A 15,526-nucleotide genomic window follows, 5' to 3' on the forward strand; every position below is an offset into this window, starting at 1 on the left:
TCTGAAAATAATATGTTGTTCATTTGGGTGCTTTGTTTTCTTTTTAAGTTATTTCTGCGTCTAGTTTGAAGCTACTGGGCATAAAAATTGGCATTTCTGATAGAAGTGTCTGAGAACATGCACTATAAAGTTGCTTGATGACATGCACTTTATCCTAGTTGCCACTCTATCCTAGTACCTCATTTTGTTTGTGACATTACCTGTTTCCCATGCTCTGCCCCTCCTATTAGGATTAAGATCAATAATTGATATGAAGAGTATCTATACTTCTATTCTAATAAATTATATCTATTGTAGTTTGATGGCATCCATGTGGTGAGTGGATCTCTTGATACATCAATCCGAGTTTGGGATGTGGAGACAGGGAATTGCATTCACACATTAACAGGGCACCAGTCATTAACAAGTGGAATGGAACTCAAAGACAATATTCTTGTCTCTGGGAATGCAGATTCTACAGTTAAAATCTGGGATATCAAAACAGGACAGTGTTTACAAACATTGCAAGGTACGTATTGCCTACCCACCTTTAATTATGTTCATTAAAAATGAGATTGTTACTCAAGAGAAATATGGAACTTTAGCATCAAGAAGAGTTGACCTCATACAAAATGCTTATTTCAGATAAGTTTATGAGCATTTTTGCTATGATGTACAGAACTAGTCTACTCTTGAGAAAATGTTTTAAATTTTGTTTCTAATATATAATGTAAAATTGTTTAATCACTTCCTTTATGTTTAGTTGACCACCTAACCTTAAAGAACAGTGAGAAGAAGGATCTTGGCTATATCACAGAAGCAACATACTCATTATATTTTTTGAGTGACCATTTTATTTTGAATTTGTAGTCTAATTTTAAAGGGCTACGTTATTGAAAAAAACAAAAGCATCCCGGATAGAATATTGGTTCAGCCTCCACTTAGCCACCTGCTTAACTGAGATGGGAAGGAATAATTGTGCCTACTAGAGCAGAGAAAGAAACACGTGAAAATCACTGATTTTCACATGTGGCAAGCTGTCTTGGGTTCTGTGAGTCCTGAGATGAGGCACAACAGTGTTAACCTCTTCATGATTGGCTTTGTTTTCTTTTTTTGGTCATAGCCCTTAGAAAGTGTTTTGCCCATGCAGCCATCTGGTGGGCAGCATTGCAGCTTTTTACTCATTGGTTTTGTCACTTCCTCAGAGTTTTGGAATAGTGTTAATTCAGCTTTCACCTTATACTGGTCAGTCCAAAGTGGTTGGGTAATAGATCTCTTAATGCTCATTTGTCCATCAGCAAAATACATGAAGTTGCAATATCAATATCCTTGCCAAGGAAAGCTCTCCTTCACACAGCCAGAAAAGCAAATGTTTGCCTAGTAGCTAACCAAGTTTCCTGGAAGACAGAACTCTTCAAAGTTAATGTTTCAGTTACAAATAGCTACCAGATTTTTTTACATCCATGCTGATCCTAAAATATTCAGGACAAAGTTTTCTAAATATGCAGCATTTCAAATGTTGCATCTATTGTATATTCTAATATAGAGTCTACAGATGACATTGCAACTAACCCATAGCCATTCTTTCTAACCAGTAATTAAATTCTTTTGGTTCTTCCTAGGTCCCAACAAGCATCAGAGTGCTGTGACCTGTTTACAGTTCAACAAGAACTTTGTAATTACCAGCTCAGATGATGGAACTGTAAAACTATGGGACTTGAAAACGGGTGAATTTATTCGAAACCTAGTCACATTGGAGAGTGGGGGGAGCGGGGGAGTTGTGTGGCGGATCAGAGCCTCGAACACAAAGCTGGTGTGTGCAGTTGGGAGTCGGAATGGGACTGAAGAAACCAAGCTGCTGGTGCTGGACTTTGATGTGGACATGAAGTGAAGAGCAGAAAAGATGAATTTGTCCAAAAGTGTAGACGATATACTCCCTGCCCTTCCCCCTGCAAAAAAGAAAAAAAGAAAAAAAAATCCCTTGTTCTCAGTGGTGCAGGATGTTGGCTTGGGGCAACAGATTGAAAAGACCTACAGACTAAGAAGGAAAAGAAGAAGAGATGACAAACCGTAACTGACAAGAGAGGCGTCTGCTGTCTCATCACATAAAAGGCTTCACTTTTGACTGAGGGCAGCTTTGCAAAATGAGACTTTCTAAATCAAACCAGGTGCAATTATTTCTTTATTTTCTTCTCCAGTGGTCATTGGGCAGTGTTAATGCTGAAACATCGTTACAATTCCGCTAGCCTGTTCTTTTACCACTGACACCTAGAAAAGAGCTGCAATAACATCAAAACAAGTACTGGGTTGACTTTCTAATTAGAGAGCATCTGCAACAAAAAAGTCATTTTTCTGGAGTGGAAAAGCTAAAAAAAAATTACTGTGAATTGTTTTTGTACAGTTATCATGAAAAGCTTTTTTTTTTCTTTTTCTTTTTCTTTTTTTTTTTTGCCAACCATTGCCAATGTCAATCAATCACAGTATTAGCCTCTGTTAATCTATTTACTGTTGCTTCCATATACACTCTTCAATGCATATGTTGCTCAAAGGTGGCAAGTTGTCCTGGGTTCTGCGAGTCCTGAGATGGATTTAATTCTTGATGCTGGTGCTAGAAGTAGGTCTTCAAATATGGGATTGTTGTCCCACCCCTGTACTGTACTCCCAGTGGCCAAACTTATTTATGCTGCTAAATGAAAGAAAGAAAAAGCAAATTATTTTTTTTTATTTTTTTTCTGCTGTGACGTTTTAGTCCCAGACTGAATTCCAAATTTGCTCTAGTTTGGTTACAGAAAAAAGACTTTTTGCCACTGAAACTTGAACCATCTGTGCCTCTAAGAGGCTGAGAATGGAAGAGTTTCAGATAATAAAGAGTGAAGTTTGCCTGCAAGTAAAGAATTGAGAGTGTGTGCAAAGCTTATTTTCTTTTATCTGGGCAAAAATTAAAACACATTCCTTGGAACAGAGCTGTTACCGCCTGTTCTGTGGAGAAACTTTTCTTTTTGAGGGCTGTGGTGAATGGATGAACGTACATCATAAAACTGACAAAATATTTTAAAAATATATAAAACACAAAATTAAAATAAAGTTGCTGGTCAGTCTTAGTGTTTTACAGTATTTGGGAAAACAACTGTTACAGTTTTATTGCTCTGAGTAACTGACAAAGCAGAAACTATTCAGTTTTTGTAGTAAAGGTGTCACATGCAAACAAACAAAATGAAAGAAAAAGTCAAATGGTTTGCCTCATTCTCCAAGAGCCACAACTCAAGCTGAACTGTGAAAGTGGTTTAACACTGTATCCTAGGCGATCTTTTTTTCCTCCTCCTGTTTATTTTTTTTGTTTGTTTTATTTATAGTCTGATTTAAAACAATCAGATTCAAGTTGGTTAATTTTAGTTATGTAACAACCTGACATGATGGAGGAAAACAACCTTTAAAGGGATTGTGTCTATGGTTTGATTCACTTAGAAATTTTATTTTCTTATAACTTAAGTGCAATAAAATGTGTTTTTTCATGTTAGTATGCCTGTTTCTTCCACTGAGGTAATAATACTTCATTATAAATATTTGGGGTTTGTCTCTAATATTTAAAATAGCAAAGTCTTGGTTTCTTTGCATTCCCTGTTGTGTGACATAGAAATCAATACTTCTGAGCCTGTTTTGCGAAAGGGAAGTAGTGTGTGCTGCAAATACAAATTTTATTTATCTCCTTAGACTATAAAGGAAGACACGCCACCGTGCTCATCTCTCTATCCTACATTGGGTGTATAAGTATGAAATCTGCTTCCCTCAAAGAGTCACAAAACTTTTGTGATAATTACAACTGGAAGTCCTATAAATAATAAATTCATTTTAAAATTTTGACCCCATAGAAAGGCTTACCAGGCACTGTCTATGCATTGTCTCTCAAGCTCCTACCATCCCTGAGAAGTAGGTGCTGTTATCTCCATTTTAAAGATGAGCAAAAACTGGTTAGGTAATATGTCAAATCAGTTAACTAGCAGAACACCAGGATTCAATCCATGTTTCTAAAAACTATATTCATGTTGCCCTTTAAGTAATTGTGACAGATTAAAGCAAGGTTTGGGAAGGAAAATAAGGCATTTTTGTGGTACTTCTAGACTTTAGTCATTTTGTTCAATAAATCTAGTATTTTAAAAGGGGGTAAATAAAGTTCAGTTATGGAAACTAGCTCTAAATATATTTAATACCTCATATCCAGTAACTATCCAGTCCATAGACAAAAATCTTAAAAGTTAATAAAAATGCACTCTTCCATAAAGGGTATATTTCTCACAATCTTAAAGTATGTGTTCTTGACTCAGGGCAGCAAATCCTGGACCTCACTCCCTCAATGCTACTAAATCAGAACATTTGGGAGTGGACCCAAGAACCTGCATTTAAACTAGCTCACCCAGGTAGGTTAATAACACAAAAGTTTAAGAACTACTGCCTTAGATACCCATCCACTACATTTGGTTATTTGGTTTATTTGTCCACAGCAAATTTACAGGCATAAGAATAGCAGAGAAAAGTGACATTGTAAACGAGAAGACCTCAAACTACCTGGTTAAAAGCTAGACAAAAATCCTAGTGGTCAGGCCAGAAAGTGCAAGGGCTTTAGAATACACCAGAGCATAGCCCAGGGCCATGACTACTGTTCACATTGATAATTCTGAATTGTCAAGAAAAAGTTCATTCTGTTTGATAGTTCTTGAAACTGCTTGATTTTTCATAATACCATATAAATGAGGCTTAACTGTTGTATAATTGAAGTTTTCGAAAATATCAACTTTTAGAACATTACAGAATAGAATGAGTTCACAGGCTTTGCAGACAAATAAATAGACCTGAATTCAAATCTCAATTCTTATACCATCTAGTTACTGGGACCTTCACAGCTTTCTTGACCCCATGTTTCCTCACCTTGTAAGATGTAGAGGATATCCTCCTCCTCATAAGTAGACCCAGATAATTGTAACTTTCTATATTGGGGAATTGAATGTGTTTGTGACTCATTCAGGTCATGTAATAAAAATAGCATACATACACAACAATTTACATTCTTTTAACTGGAGTCACATAGATTTTCATTTGAATCTTACAGAAACCTTGTGAGATAGACTGATATTGAGCACCTAACAGTGATTTTATATATACAGTCATCCTTCGACATGAGTGGGAGATTGGCTCCAGGACCCCTCCAGCCCCCCAGGATACAAGAATTCCACGGATGCTCAAGTCTCTGATATAAAATGGCATAGTATTTGCATATAACCTACACACAGCCACCCAAATACTTTAAATCGTCTCCAAATTACTTATAATACCTAATACAATGTAAATGCTGTGTAAAGTTGTTATACTGTATTGTTAAGGGAATAATGAGTGACAAGGAAAAAGGTCTGTACATGTTCAGTACAGACACAACCACTTTTTTTCCGAATATTTTTAATCCTCAAGTTGAATCCATGAATGCAGAACCCACAAATATGGAGGGCCAGCTGTACTTGGGTGTTCATTAAATATTTTATGAATAAACTTTATCATAGTGGATCTCTTGAAAGGGAAAATGGTTAACCTCATTCTAAAGGAATTAAAATATTGCATTAATAGAAAAAAAATCGCTAAGGGAACTCTGTTTTGTGGCCTCCTTAATGAAGAAATTTACCACCTTATATAATTGTACATTTTAAAATCTTCATAGCAGATATAGGCAATCTCCATATCTAGATGTTACAAGTTCCCAAAGATCAAATATTGCCTGAAACTAAAGCTAAAATTAGGACACAAAAATAACCCATAAAAGCCCATAGCAGGTGCTCAGTAAATACTTGCTGAATTGAGCAAAGGGAGTTGACGATCTCATTATTTTTTATTGGAATTATTTATAATTTTGACACTTTGAAACCCCCCTTACTGAGATTCAATTACCACAGCCATTTTATTAATTTGCAACAGCTAGTGCCTACCAAATGGTTAAGTAAATGTTTCAACCTACATAGTTTGAAAAAAGTAATTGACAATTTAATTATTTGTATTATATTAACTGTTTTAAGACAGTCTCGCTACCCCATTTGAGCTAGTCTGTTACAAAATCTAATATTTCTATGGATTGGTAAGAGGCTGCAACTAAACAACAAAACAAGACCTCTGTGTTTTTCTCTTCCTTGAAGTGAAGCGGGATCAAGGGCTGCTCCCCTAGAGGCAGCTGAGGCCTGGTTTTCTGTGCACTTTTCCCTGAGACCCGCATTGCACGCTGTGAACAAAGGCACAGAGGCGATGGAGAGAAGACGCCCCTGAGGGGCCTGCCTGCCTCCCCTCTCCCCCAGCTCCTCCTCTGTATTGGGACCACAAACGTGACGCTCTCTCGCATAGCAGAAATAGATTCCCATCGCATTTCTTTCTGATTTGTTCCCTCGGGGAGAAGAAAAGTTTTTGAAATCCTTCTACTCAATCAACAGCTCCCCTCAGCCACAGCTTTTTTCATTTTCCTTCTTTTAGTCATCCCGCTCCCCTGATAAAAATCAGGATTGTAACCTATATTCCCTTGGATTCATCAGCCAATCAGGGATCCAACCTTGTCATACTTTACAGCAATTGTAGGAGAAGCTCTGATTTTGCAGAGCTACTTGTAATCTTACAAATAGTAGAAGTGGCTTAGTGTTGCTGATGAAGAAATTTGAATAAATGCTTCTGACGCAGGCTGTTTTAACATTCCCTGCCTTGCTGCATTTGGAAGATAATATATGCATAATAACATTTTCTTAACCTGTCAAATGTAAGGAATGTGCCGTATAAAGGAAGGGCTTAGTGGCTAAGGGGAGAATTCCTAATATTCCTTTCGTGGTAGATCAGTGGCCTCTGGGTCTGAAGAGAATGATTTATGTCTGTTCATGCAATGTTCTTGGAGTCCTGCATTAAGCAACCATATGGTCACTTGGAAAATTAATATACAGTTTTTATTTTTGCCTTTTCTACTGCCCAGGAGATAGAAATTAAGTTAGATCTAAAGTGGCCGCACCCAGCTCCCTTTATTGAGAGCGCCTAGTCATAGCTTTGAACTGCAAACAAACAGCAAGGTCTGGCACTGTTGACTAACCAACATATTATCCATTCGATTAACACTACTGATGCCCAAATGAGTGAGGTTCTTGCCAACTTCACCCCTCTGCCACCTTCTCTTTCTAGGTGGATGAGACAAAAAATATCAAAAGGTAATTTCAAAGGTTCTTCGGAGAAAGGAAAAGCACCAAAAGCTGAAAGGACTCAGAACACACCTTTCCCCAAAGTGTGAAGTATAAACAAATTCTAGATCCAGTTCCTAGGGAGACTTTTATTGCTGAGACGAAAGCCTGGCGACTTCCCAATTTGCAATTGGGTATAAAAATAGCAGAGTTTCTATTTCAGATGATCTGATTCTCCCCAGGATTTTTAAGGACAAGGAACCACTGAGTGGACATTTTGATGTTTCATTCTTTCCTTTGGAATATCTATGGTGGCAAAACCTATGAAGGCTATTTGTCTTTGGGCTTTGTTTTGCTTTGGCAGTCATGCTTTGCAAATAAAAATTATTTTGAAATCACTAGCAAATCAAAGGTTCAAATGTAATAGACCTCAAAAATATATTGCCAATTTACCCTTTTTCCAGGAGGTTCACTAGGGGAAGGTTATTTGCAAGACTTTTTAAATTGGTATTGCTGCAGCCTGTTAAGACATCATCAAACCCTTACGCCTTACTAAGTATAATCAGAAAAACAGTCTTTCAATTTGAGGTTGCTCTCCACTCTTTAAAGGGAGTTTGAGTAGTTCAAATGCATCCAGCAAGAACACAATATGATCTAGAGGTAAAGAGTAAAACTGCATGCATCTCTGGTCAGGGTTGAATATGGATTTGGGGGACCTGAAGCTTCTAAACTTAAGAGCCCTCTTAAAAAATTTTTAAACCCCCCCCAACATTAGATCCAAAGGTAAACATTTAGAATGAGAAAGATTATAACAAATTGCCGAAGCCTTGGAAATGCAGATCCCTTAATTAGGAGATCTCTTTAAGCAGTTATCTGATTGCTTACTAGAAATGCTTCAGATTGCAACCTGGCCTCTGCCCACCTGGAATACTACAACTCCCAGCAGCCCCCAGCTCCCACTGGGATCTGTTCAGTGAGGGACCCTGGATTAGCTTCATCAGTGTCAAGATGAATCCACATCTGCCTCCCTCGGCGTCAGTCCCTCATCTACAAATGGGGTGACATGTCATAAGGACTACATGAGACAATGTTATGTTGAGCACTCGGCATAGTGCCTGGACATAGTATTCATTAAAGGGTTGTAGTTATTGCTAGTAATAAAGTATAGTTGCTAGCTGCCATTATGCACTTATTAATACTAACCATGGTTCTAAGTATTTTTAAAGAATTTCTTGTTCATTTAATCTTCTCAGTTTTCCTATGAGATACTATGAGATTCAGAGAATCCCATTTTACAGATAAGAAAACAGACACAGAGATGTCAAGTAACTTTCTCAAGGACACACAGTTAAAATTTAGAGAAGCTGGGATTCAAACATGGGCATCAGGGCTCCAGAGCCCAAGCTCTTAACCCCTATATTATATATAGATTCACAACTGCCTTGCAAATACGGGAATGGGTAGTGTCTCATAGCTCATACGAGAAAATGTTATAGCTCTCAGGCTCAGTCTGTCAACGAGGAAGCTGACATAAAGCAATAGAAGCAAGCAAGGGCCCAGATTTCAACTGGGGGACTGGAAGAACAGGTGCAGTAGATTCTGGTATGGTTTGGCGGTGTGAATCCCCTCACACTTTTCCCAATTGCAGAGACGAGAGTGAGTTGCCTAAGAAGAAAGGACTTGCTCTAAGACATCCCCGTGGTGATGAAAATATAGGAAAAATGGATGAAATAGTATATTATTAAATGAAAGGCTGTTACCAGATCATTCAGGAAAAAAATATGCTATTTCTACAGAAGATGGATACTTCAGTTATACAAGAAATTTTTAAAAATAAATAAATTCACCATTGATGCACTCATGTCCTAAAGAAAACTAGGCAAATGAAGGAGTAAGCTTTTGCACTCTATTATAGTTAGGGGAGGGGGGCCATGCAGAAATTAGATTGATACATAGTAAATTCTCAATCAATGTTAGCAGTCATCATCCTTGTTATTAGGAATGAGAAAGACAATGGAGTTCAAATTACATCTCAGCCACTTCTTTGACTCTGGAAGGTTTTTAAAACCTTTCTGAACCTTTTTCATCATCTGTAAAAGAAAAACTTGTGACTGTTACATGAAATAACATAAAGCACCTGGTAAAGTGCTTGGCTAATTATGTGTTTAATGAATAGTAGCCATCTTTATTATTATTACTGCTACCACTAATAATAAAGATATCAGTGACTATATTTCAGGCCACCATTTCAAGGTTAATCTGGAAGAGGACCTTGGTAAAATATCCAGGACCCTATATCCAAGCTAATATGCAATCCAGTCTAAAATGGCAAGTTATTTCTTAATCTCCAAGAAACCTATTTAAATAGAGATATTTTAAAAAGCATAACCCCAAAAAGGGGCATAGGAGAGGATTAAGTAAACAAAAGATTTCATCAGCTTTGGATATAAGAAAGCAGATGTCGGGGTGGATTACTCTAGATGAGTAAAGAAACTACAATCTAAAGTGCCCAGAAAGGGAAACATGAATGAGAAGTGAGCTAACTCCTCTCCTGTGGAAGGTAAGGGGAAGACATGGGCTGAAAACTGGGGGACTCGCTGAAAGGAAGAAAACATGGGGTGGCTGGAGCCCTCCCTCCCTCCCTTTATCATCTTCTGCAGCCAGGGGACCACCTGTGTGCTGCCCACTCGCTCCCCCCAAACTGAGCACACAGCCACAGGAGAGGCTTAGAAATGAAAACAGAGATTAAGTTACAGTCTGTAATTCTCCCAACCCTCTCCCAGAATGCCAGCAGTCTAGCATATACCAGGGGATTCTTCCCTAGAGAAGTGAACAACCCGAGAGAAGAAGTCTTCACATACTGTCACTGGGAAGAGGGGTGTGACATTGGCATTTTGTTGGAGTAGTCCACCCCTCCCCTGTGAAACTGCTGGCTCTCCACTAATCAAAGGAGAAACTCCTCATTCTGTGAGCCCCAACCACACAGAGCTTCCTATTTACTTTTTAGCATGTCTCTTAAATATGAAAAGATAATAAAAAATAACTGAAAATTTGAGAAAAGCCTCCAATTTGAAAGAGTAAGCCAAAAAAACCCATGAAATAAACTTTGAAAAAGAACTATAACTAATATCCTCAGATAAGATACTGCATCTTATGAGCACAGAATATAATTTTTAAAAAGAGCTCATGGAAACTAAAATATGATAGAAGTATAAAAAGAAAAAGAAAAACCTCTAACAAAAAATAAAAATTAAGGAAATCAAGCAAAAGTTAAAGGGAGAGATGGAAGTTAAAGACTTACAGGATCAGTCTGGGACATCTAACATCCAAATAAGATTTCCAGAGAAGAAAATAGAGAACACAGAGGGAAATACAATTTTTTAAATACAAGAAAAATGAACAGAATTGGAGGACAGAAACCCCTAGATGGAAAGGACCCACTGAGTGGCCTTAGAATATAGGAATAAGAAAACTGCTCATACTATGGTTCATCATTATGAAATTTTGGAACACCTGGGCTAGAAAACGCCTAAAAAATTGTGGAGAGAAAAATCAGTATTAAAAAAGAGTAAGAATGAGAATTTTGGACTTCTCAATAGCAGCATCAGATGCTAGAAGACAAAGATCTTCAAAATTCTATAGGCAAATTACTTTCAGTTTAGGATTCTACATCCAGCCTTAAAATCAATGAAGCTAGAAGGAAAATAAAGACATTTTCAGACATGGAAAGACTCAAAGCACTTCTTCTAAGAAACCTTTTATGTCAGAAGATGTGTTCCAACAAAACAATGAAATAAATCACAAACAAGGAAAACAGAAAATAAGGTTCAGCGTAGGAGATGCATGAAGGGAGTTCTGGGATGATGGACGGACACTTGCCCTCAGAGCTACCGGTTGAGATGTAAGTAGGGAGGGCCACAGTGGGGGGCAGGGGGGTCCTGCATTAGGTCCTGCTACATGGAATCCTTAGGGTGAATACATAATTCCCGTGACACCAACAGGCCTTTGCAGACCTGGGAAGAGTGCAGTTCAGCTGTGACAGAGCATGCTGTCACTGTGAGTTACTCCTGACCTTCCAAACCTCCCCAGGAGAGTCAGAGGCGTTGCCTGTAAATTCGTCATTGCCCTGGCTGCTCTCTCCAAAGGCTCTCAAACCGGTGGGCGCCTCAGAGGCCCATGGGCTTGGGAGCCAGCCTGGGAGGCCCACTGCTGTCTGCTCAGCTCTCCAGGCTGAGTCCTGGGGTCTGAATGACAGACTTGCTGCCACCTGATCCTTTTGAATACATCCTAGGCTGCCAAAAAGGCCCCAAACCACAGACATTCCCCGTCTCTGCATTTGGTGGTTTGTGGTGCGTGGGTCTCCCAGTCACAGGCTGCTCATTTGTGTATGTTTCACCGTGGCTTTCTGGTGGGTGACTCAAACTCTTACCCAGCAAGATTCCTTAAGGTTTCAAAGCAACTAGAGAGACCAAATTTTCTTTTTTAAAAAATATTTAACCATTACTTGTCAACTGAAGTTGTCTGTTGAAGCAGGCAGCTTCTTAATTTTCTGAAGTCATCAGTGATGATTTATATATAAGATGTGTCCTGAAATTTCTTTAAGTATGTGTGATCAAACCAGGCCTGGTATCACTACCTTCAGTGAATTTTTTTTTTTTTTAATTAAAGCAGCCCTTAGAGGCTCCAAGTCTAATTGAATTCACTAACTAGGTTCCACAACCAGGGCTGCACTGAGAGTATCTCTTTATTGTCATTTGGCAGCTTCCGGACCTTGACCCAAGTTCCTGCAAAGATGCGCCACGTTGGAAAAGAAACGCCAAGGAGAGCAGTGCTGTGACATTGCCTCTTGTCTTGGAATTCAAGTCCCCTGCCTTGCTGAGTGCAATTCTTTGAAACTCATAGGAGAATTAGTCTGGTACTATGTCCCCCAAAGCCTCCCCACCCCAGATTACACACACACGCACACACACACACACACACACGCACATCCTCCGTCACAGGACCTGGGCCCATACACACTCCAGTGTTTCTGTTTATTTCCATTCAGCCAAGGAGTCATTGCAATGGGGAAAATAAATTAGAACTAAATTAGACTGGGAGATTCAGAGTCCTGCAAGCATGACTACTGATGAGCATTCCTGGTTGTTTTATGTCTTCACTGCCCAGGGGGCGGGGGGGGGGGGGTTCCCCACATCAGTAGCCAGCAACACGGTTAATCAGTGCCCAGAACAGAAATCCTGAGAGAGGCCCGAATCTGCTAAGATAGATAGTATCTTCCCTCAAGTTTCATCCACCTCCCAGAAAAGAAATTACTTACTTACAGAATATTCTCAAACTGTTAAAAATCTCTTACTTCACTCTTTTCACTTGCTTACCCTGGAGAAATCCAAATTAGAAAACTTCCTGTTTAAGAAAATCAACAGAGGAGAACAACAGATCAACTTGGGCTAATATCAGTAGCAGGGAAGACCAATTAACAAATGCATGAATTGTGCTGTTTACACTTCTATTCCTAAGGTTAATTATGTGATCACGTAATGGCTTTTGCCTTGATTAGAGGGCCCTTAGGAAATAAAAGTGTGTTTCCACTTTGCAAGTATGTTTGCATTTCAACCCTGCAGCGGCAAGCCCAGGAACCGGGCTCAGCAAACATGGCCCGTGCGCTCAGCTGTCATCAAAGAGGAAGGTCTTAACTGCAATAACCTGCGGACCCGAAAACAGAAGTGTCATCCACAAAAGTGCTCACAGTCACCTGTACATTTCTCTTGCTCTCTGATTTGGACTATTTATGGTGTCAACTCTTTCCAGATGTTTCTTTTCCCATTGTTCCCTGTTGGGAAGACTCAGTAACATGATCTCCTTGGCCTTAAATATAGGTACAGAAAAAAGAAACATCACCCAGTTTTTAAGGGCTGCTCTCTGCAAGGCTGCTCCAGCTCCCTGTTAATCACGGCAGTTCACCTCTTTTGAGGGATTAGCCCATGGCAAGGCACCTCACGCGAATTAATCCATGTAATTGTCACAATAAGCCTACACGGTAGCTACTATTATCCTTTCTCCACAGGTGGGGAAACTGAGGCACAGAAAGGTTACATAAATGGTCCAAGCCCATAGCGTCTGTCTACGCCAGGGTTTGAACCCAGGCAGTGCGGCTCCAGTACCTGAACATTTAACCACCTGACGCTGTTGCTTCTCTCTTTGGAGCCCAGACTTTGGCGGGCAGAGTTAGAAAAGAGTGGGTAACGTCAACAAAAGGGAGAAGCAACAACTAGAAGGTGCATCGGGCCATTTTAAATCTTCAAGTGAGATATTAATACAAAGGTTTCCTCTTCTACCTACAATCACTTTTGAGTAATCTGACCCAAAGTAATGGGAAAGAAAATTGGTTGCGCTGGGGGCTGCTGAACGCGTTAGGGAGATGTGACCAGAGATGCTGCCTCGCCGATTCCGCCCGTGGCTTGCCAGGGGCTCCGGGCTGGCCGACGCCGGGCACCCGGCGAGCGCCTGTCCAGGCTGGGCTCTCCTCGGGGCAGCACGGTGGTGCCTGGCCGGACACTTGGTTAGCAGTGGGGATAGATGGAGAGATGGTTTATTGGCTTCAACAAGGACTCCCCGCAGAATATTTTGGATGAAGCTCAATGTTCCAAGGGAGGGAGGGCACACCATCCTTCAGCAAAATTGCCTTGGAGAACTCATTTCCTGTCTTCCCGTTCACAGAGCACCTACTGAGAAAGGGAAAGATGGAACCGAATCCAATTCAGACTCTGCCACTTACAGCCAGGTGACCTCAGGTAATTTACTTAATCTCTTTGCATCCCAATGACCTCATCCGTAAAGGAGTATCTAGCTCACAGGTTGTAATGAAGATGAAACCAGACAAGCCAGGCAAAGGGCCTCACTCGTGACCACTCAAAGTGTGGTCTGTGGACCAGGGGCGGCGGCGGCCTCACCTGAGAGCTCCTCGGAAGTGCAGGGCCTTGGGGACCATCCCAGACCTGCTGAATCAGAATCGCACGTCAGCTCTCCGGGTCACTCATCCGATGGCCCTTCACCTCAACTACCGAGGTCTCAGAACTCCTGGTAAGTGGAACACATAATTACCATTAATTACAATGACACAAAGTGAGATCACCTGCCATCAAAGTAACCTTCACGTCACCATTGCAGGAGTAAAGTGTTAAAGGAAGGAGCTCTTGGACAGGAGTGGCGAGGTGCGGGCTGGAAACCCCTCCCTGCCTCTCCTGCTCCTCGTTTCTAAATTCTCAGAGGTGAAGGAAGAACACCTGCAGAAAGTGACTGAGCATTTTTGGAGACACAGTTGGAAAAACCAAAGTCAAGGAAACAACAGCCATAAAATGTACAGCTTTTGCATCAGGCAATGGTGGAAGCCAGCGATTCATGCCTCGGACCTAAACTAGGAAAGCGTTTTTTTTTTTTTTTTTTACACAACCGAAGTCTCCTGCCAGATCATGGCTTTTAATCTAAGTGTACAGTTGCTGCTCAAAAGTGATTCACAAGCCTTTAAAGAGCCACTCTCCTTTAGAAGTCTGTTTAGAATGCAGAAGGTTTGAAGATTAGTGTTGGGAGTGAGCGCATTTGACTGCCTAAGTGTTCAATCTCCCAGGTACTTAGATATTTCGCAGTGAGAACTGATGTTCATTAAACTGTAAGCAAATTAGAGTTCAAGCCAAAGATATAAAGGAAGACATAATTAGTGTACGGGAGTCATCCACCATCATTAGACTTCTCTTAGGTGAGAAGTCTTATACCTTGGAATGAGTTCCCTGCACAAAAGAAAATTATACAGCTGCCGCACGCGGGCCGCGCGGCTGTGTTTTATCACATGCAATTTACAATGAAATGAAGCAGAAGTCTGCAAGGCTGCGTTAAAGCTTTAATTTTCCTTTTGGGTTTTACCTCCATTTTCTCCTTAGAGGAGATCGGAATGGTTTGATAAATAGACTATTTTCCCAGTCAATAAATAAAAAAGCTATTTTTACCAAGTGCATGCTGAATGGCTGCTGCACGTGACAGAAGCTTCCTGGGCATTCCGAGGGTGGGAGGGCCCCCCATCCTTCAGCAAAATTGATTTGGAGGAAAGATATTGCTCCCTGTCCTCCAAAGCCAGCCGCTGCGAAGTAACGTGGTTCCCAGTGACATGCGACACACCCCGGTGGCTGCCTCATTACTGGGCCTGGGTTCCGGACAGAACTTTGGGGAATCAGCAAGAGACTGGGCTCTCAGAGGGAGGTAACTGTCGTCAGACCTAGTGTGGACGGACCCTCCGGCCCCAGAGGAGCTTAGTAGGGAATGAGACACTTGGTGACGCCCTGCCCTGCAAAAGTATATTTTCAGACAGCTGA

The 15,526-nt window shown here is 40.4% G+C and overlaps 1 protein-coding gene across 14 annotated transcripts in view; it reads left to right on the forward strand.

The window, feature by feature from the left end:
- Positions 1-3,496, forward strand: part of FBXW7 (F-box and WD repeat domain containing 7) — a 190,241-nt gene extending 186,745 nt beyond the window's left edge. For all 14 annotated transcript variants that reach the window (XM_012783702.3, XM_012783703.3, XM_012783705.3 and 11 more), the window contains 2 exons: positions 298-508; positions 1,602-3,496. In XM_012783702.3, coding sequence (XP_012639156.1) covers positions 298-508; positions 1,602-1,870 — 480 coding nt within the window. In that variant the 3' untranslated portion in view covers positions 1,871-3,496. The remainder of the gene's footprint in view (positions 1-297; positions 509-1,601) is intronic.
- The last annotated feature ends 12,030 nt before the right edge of the window (positions 3,497-15,526 follow it).

Source organism: Microcebus murinus, chromosome 15 (assembly GCF_040939455.1).
Source record: "Microcebus murinus isolate Inina chromosome 15, M.murinus_Inina_mat1.0, whole genome shotgun sequence".
Taxonomy (NCBI): Eukaryota; Metazoa; Chordata; class Mammalia; order Primates; family Cheirogaleidae; genus Microcebus; species Microcebus murinus.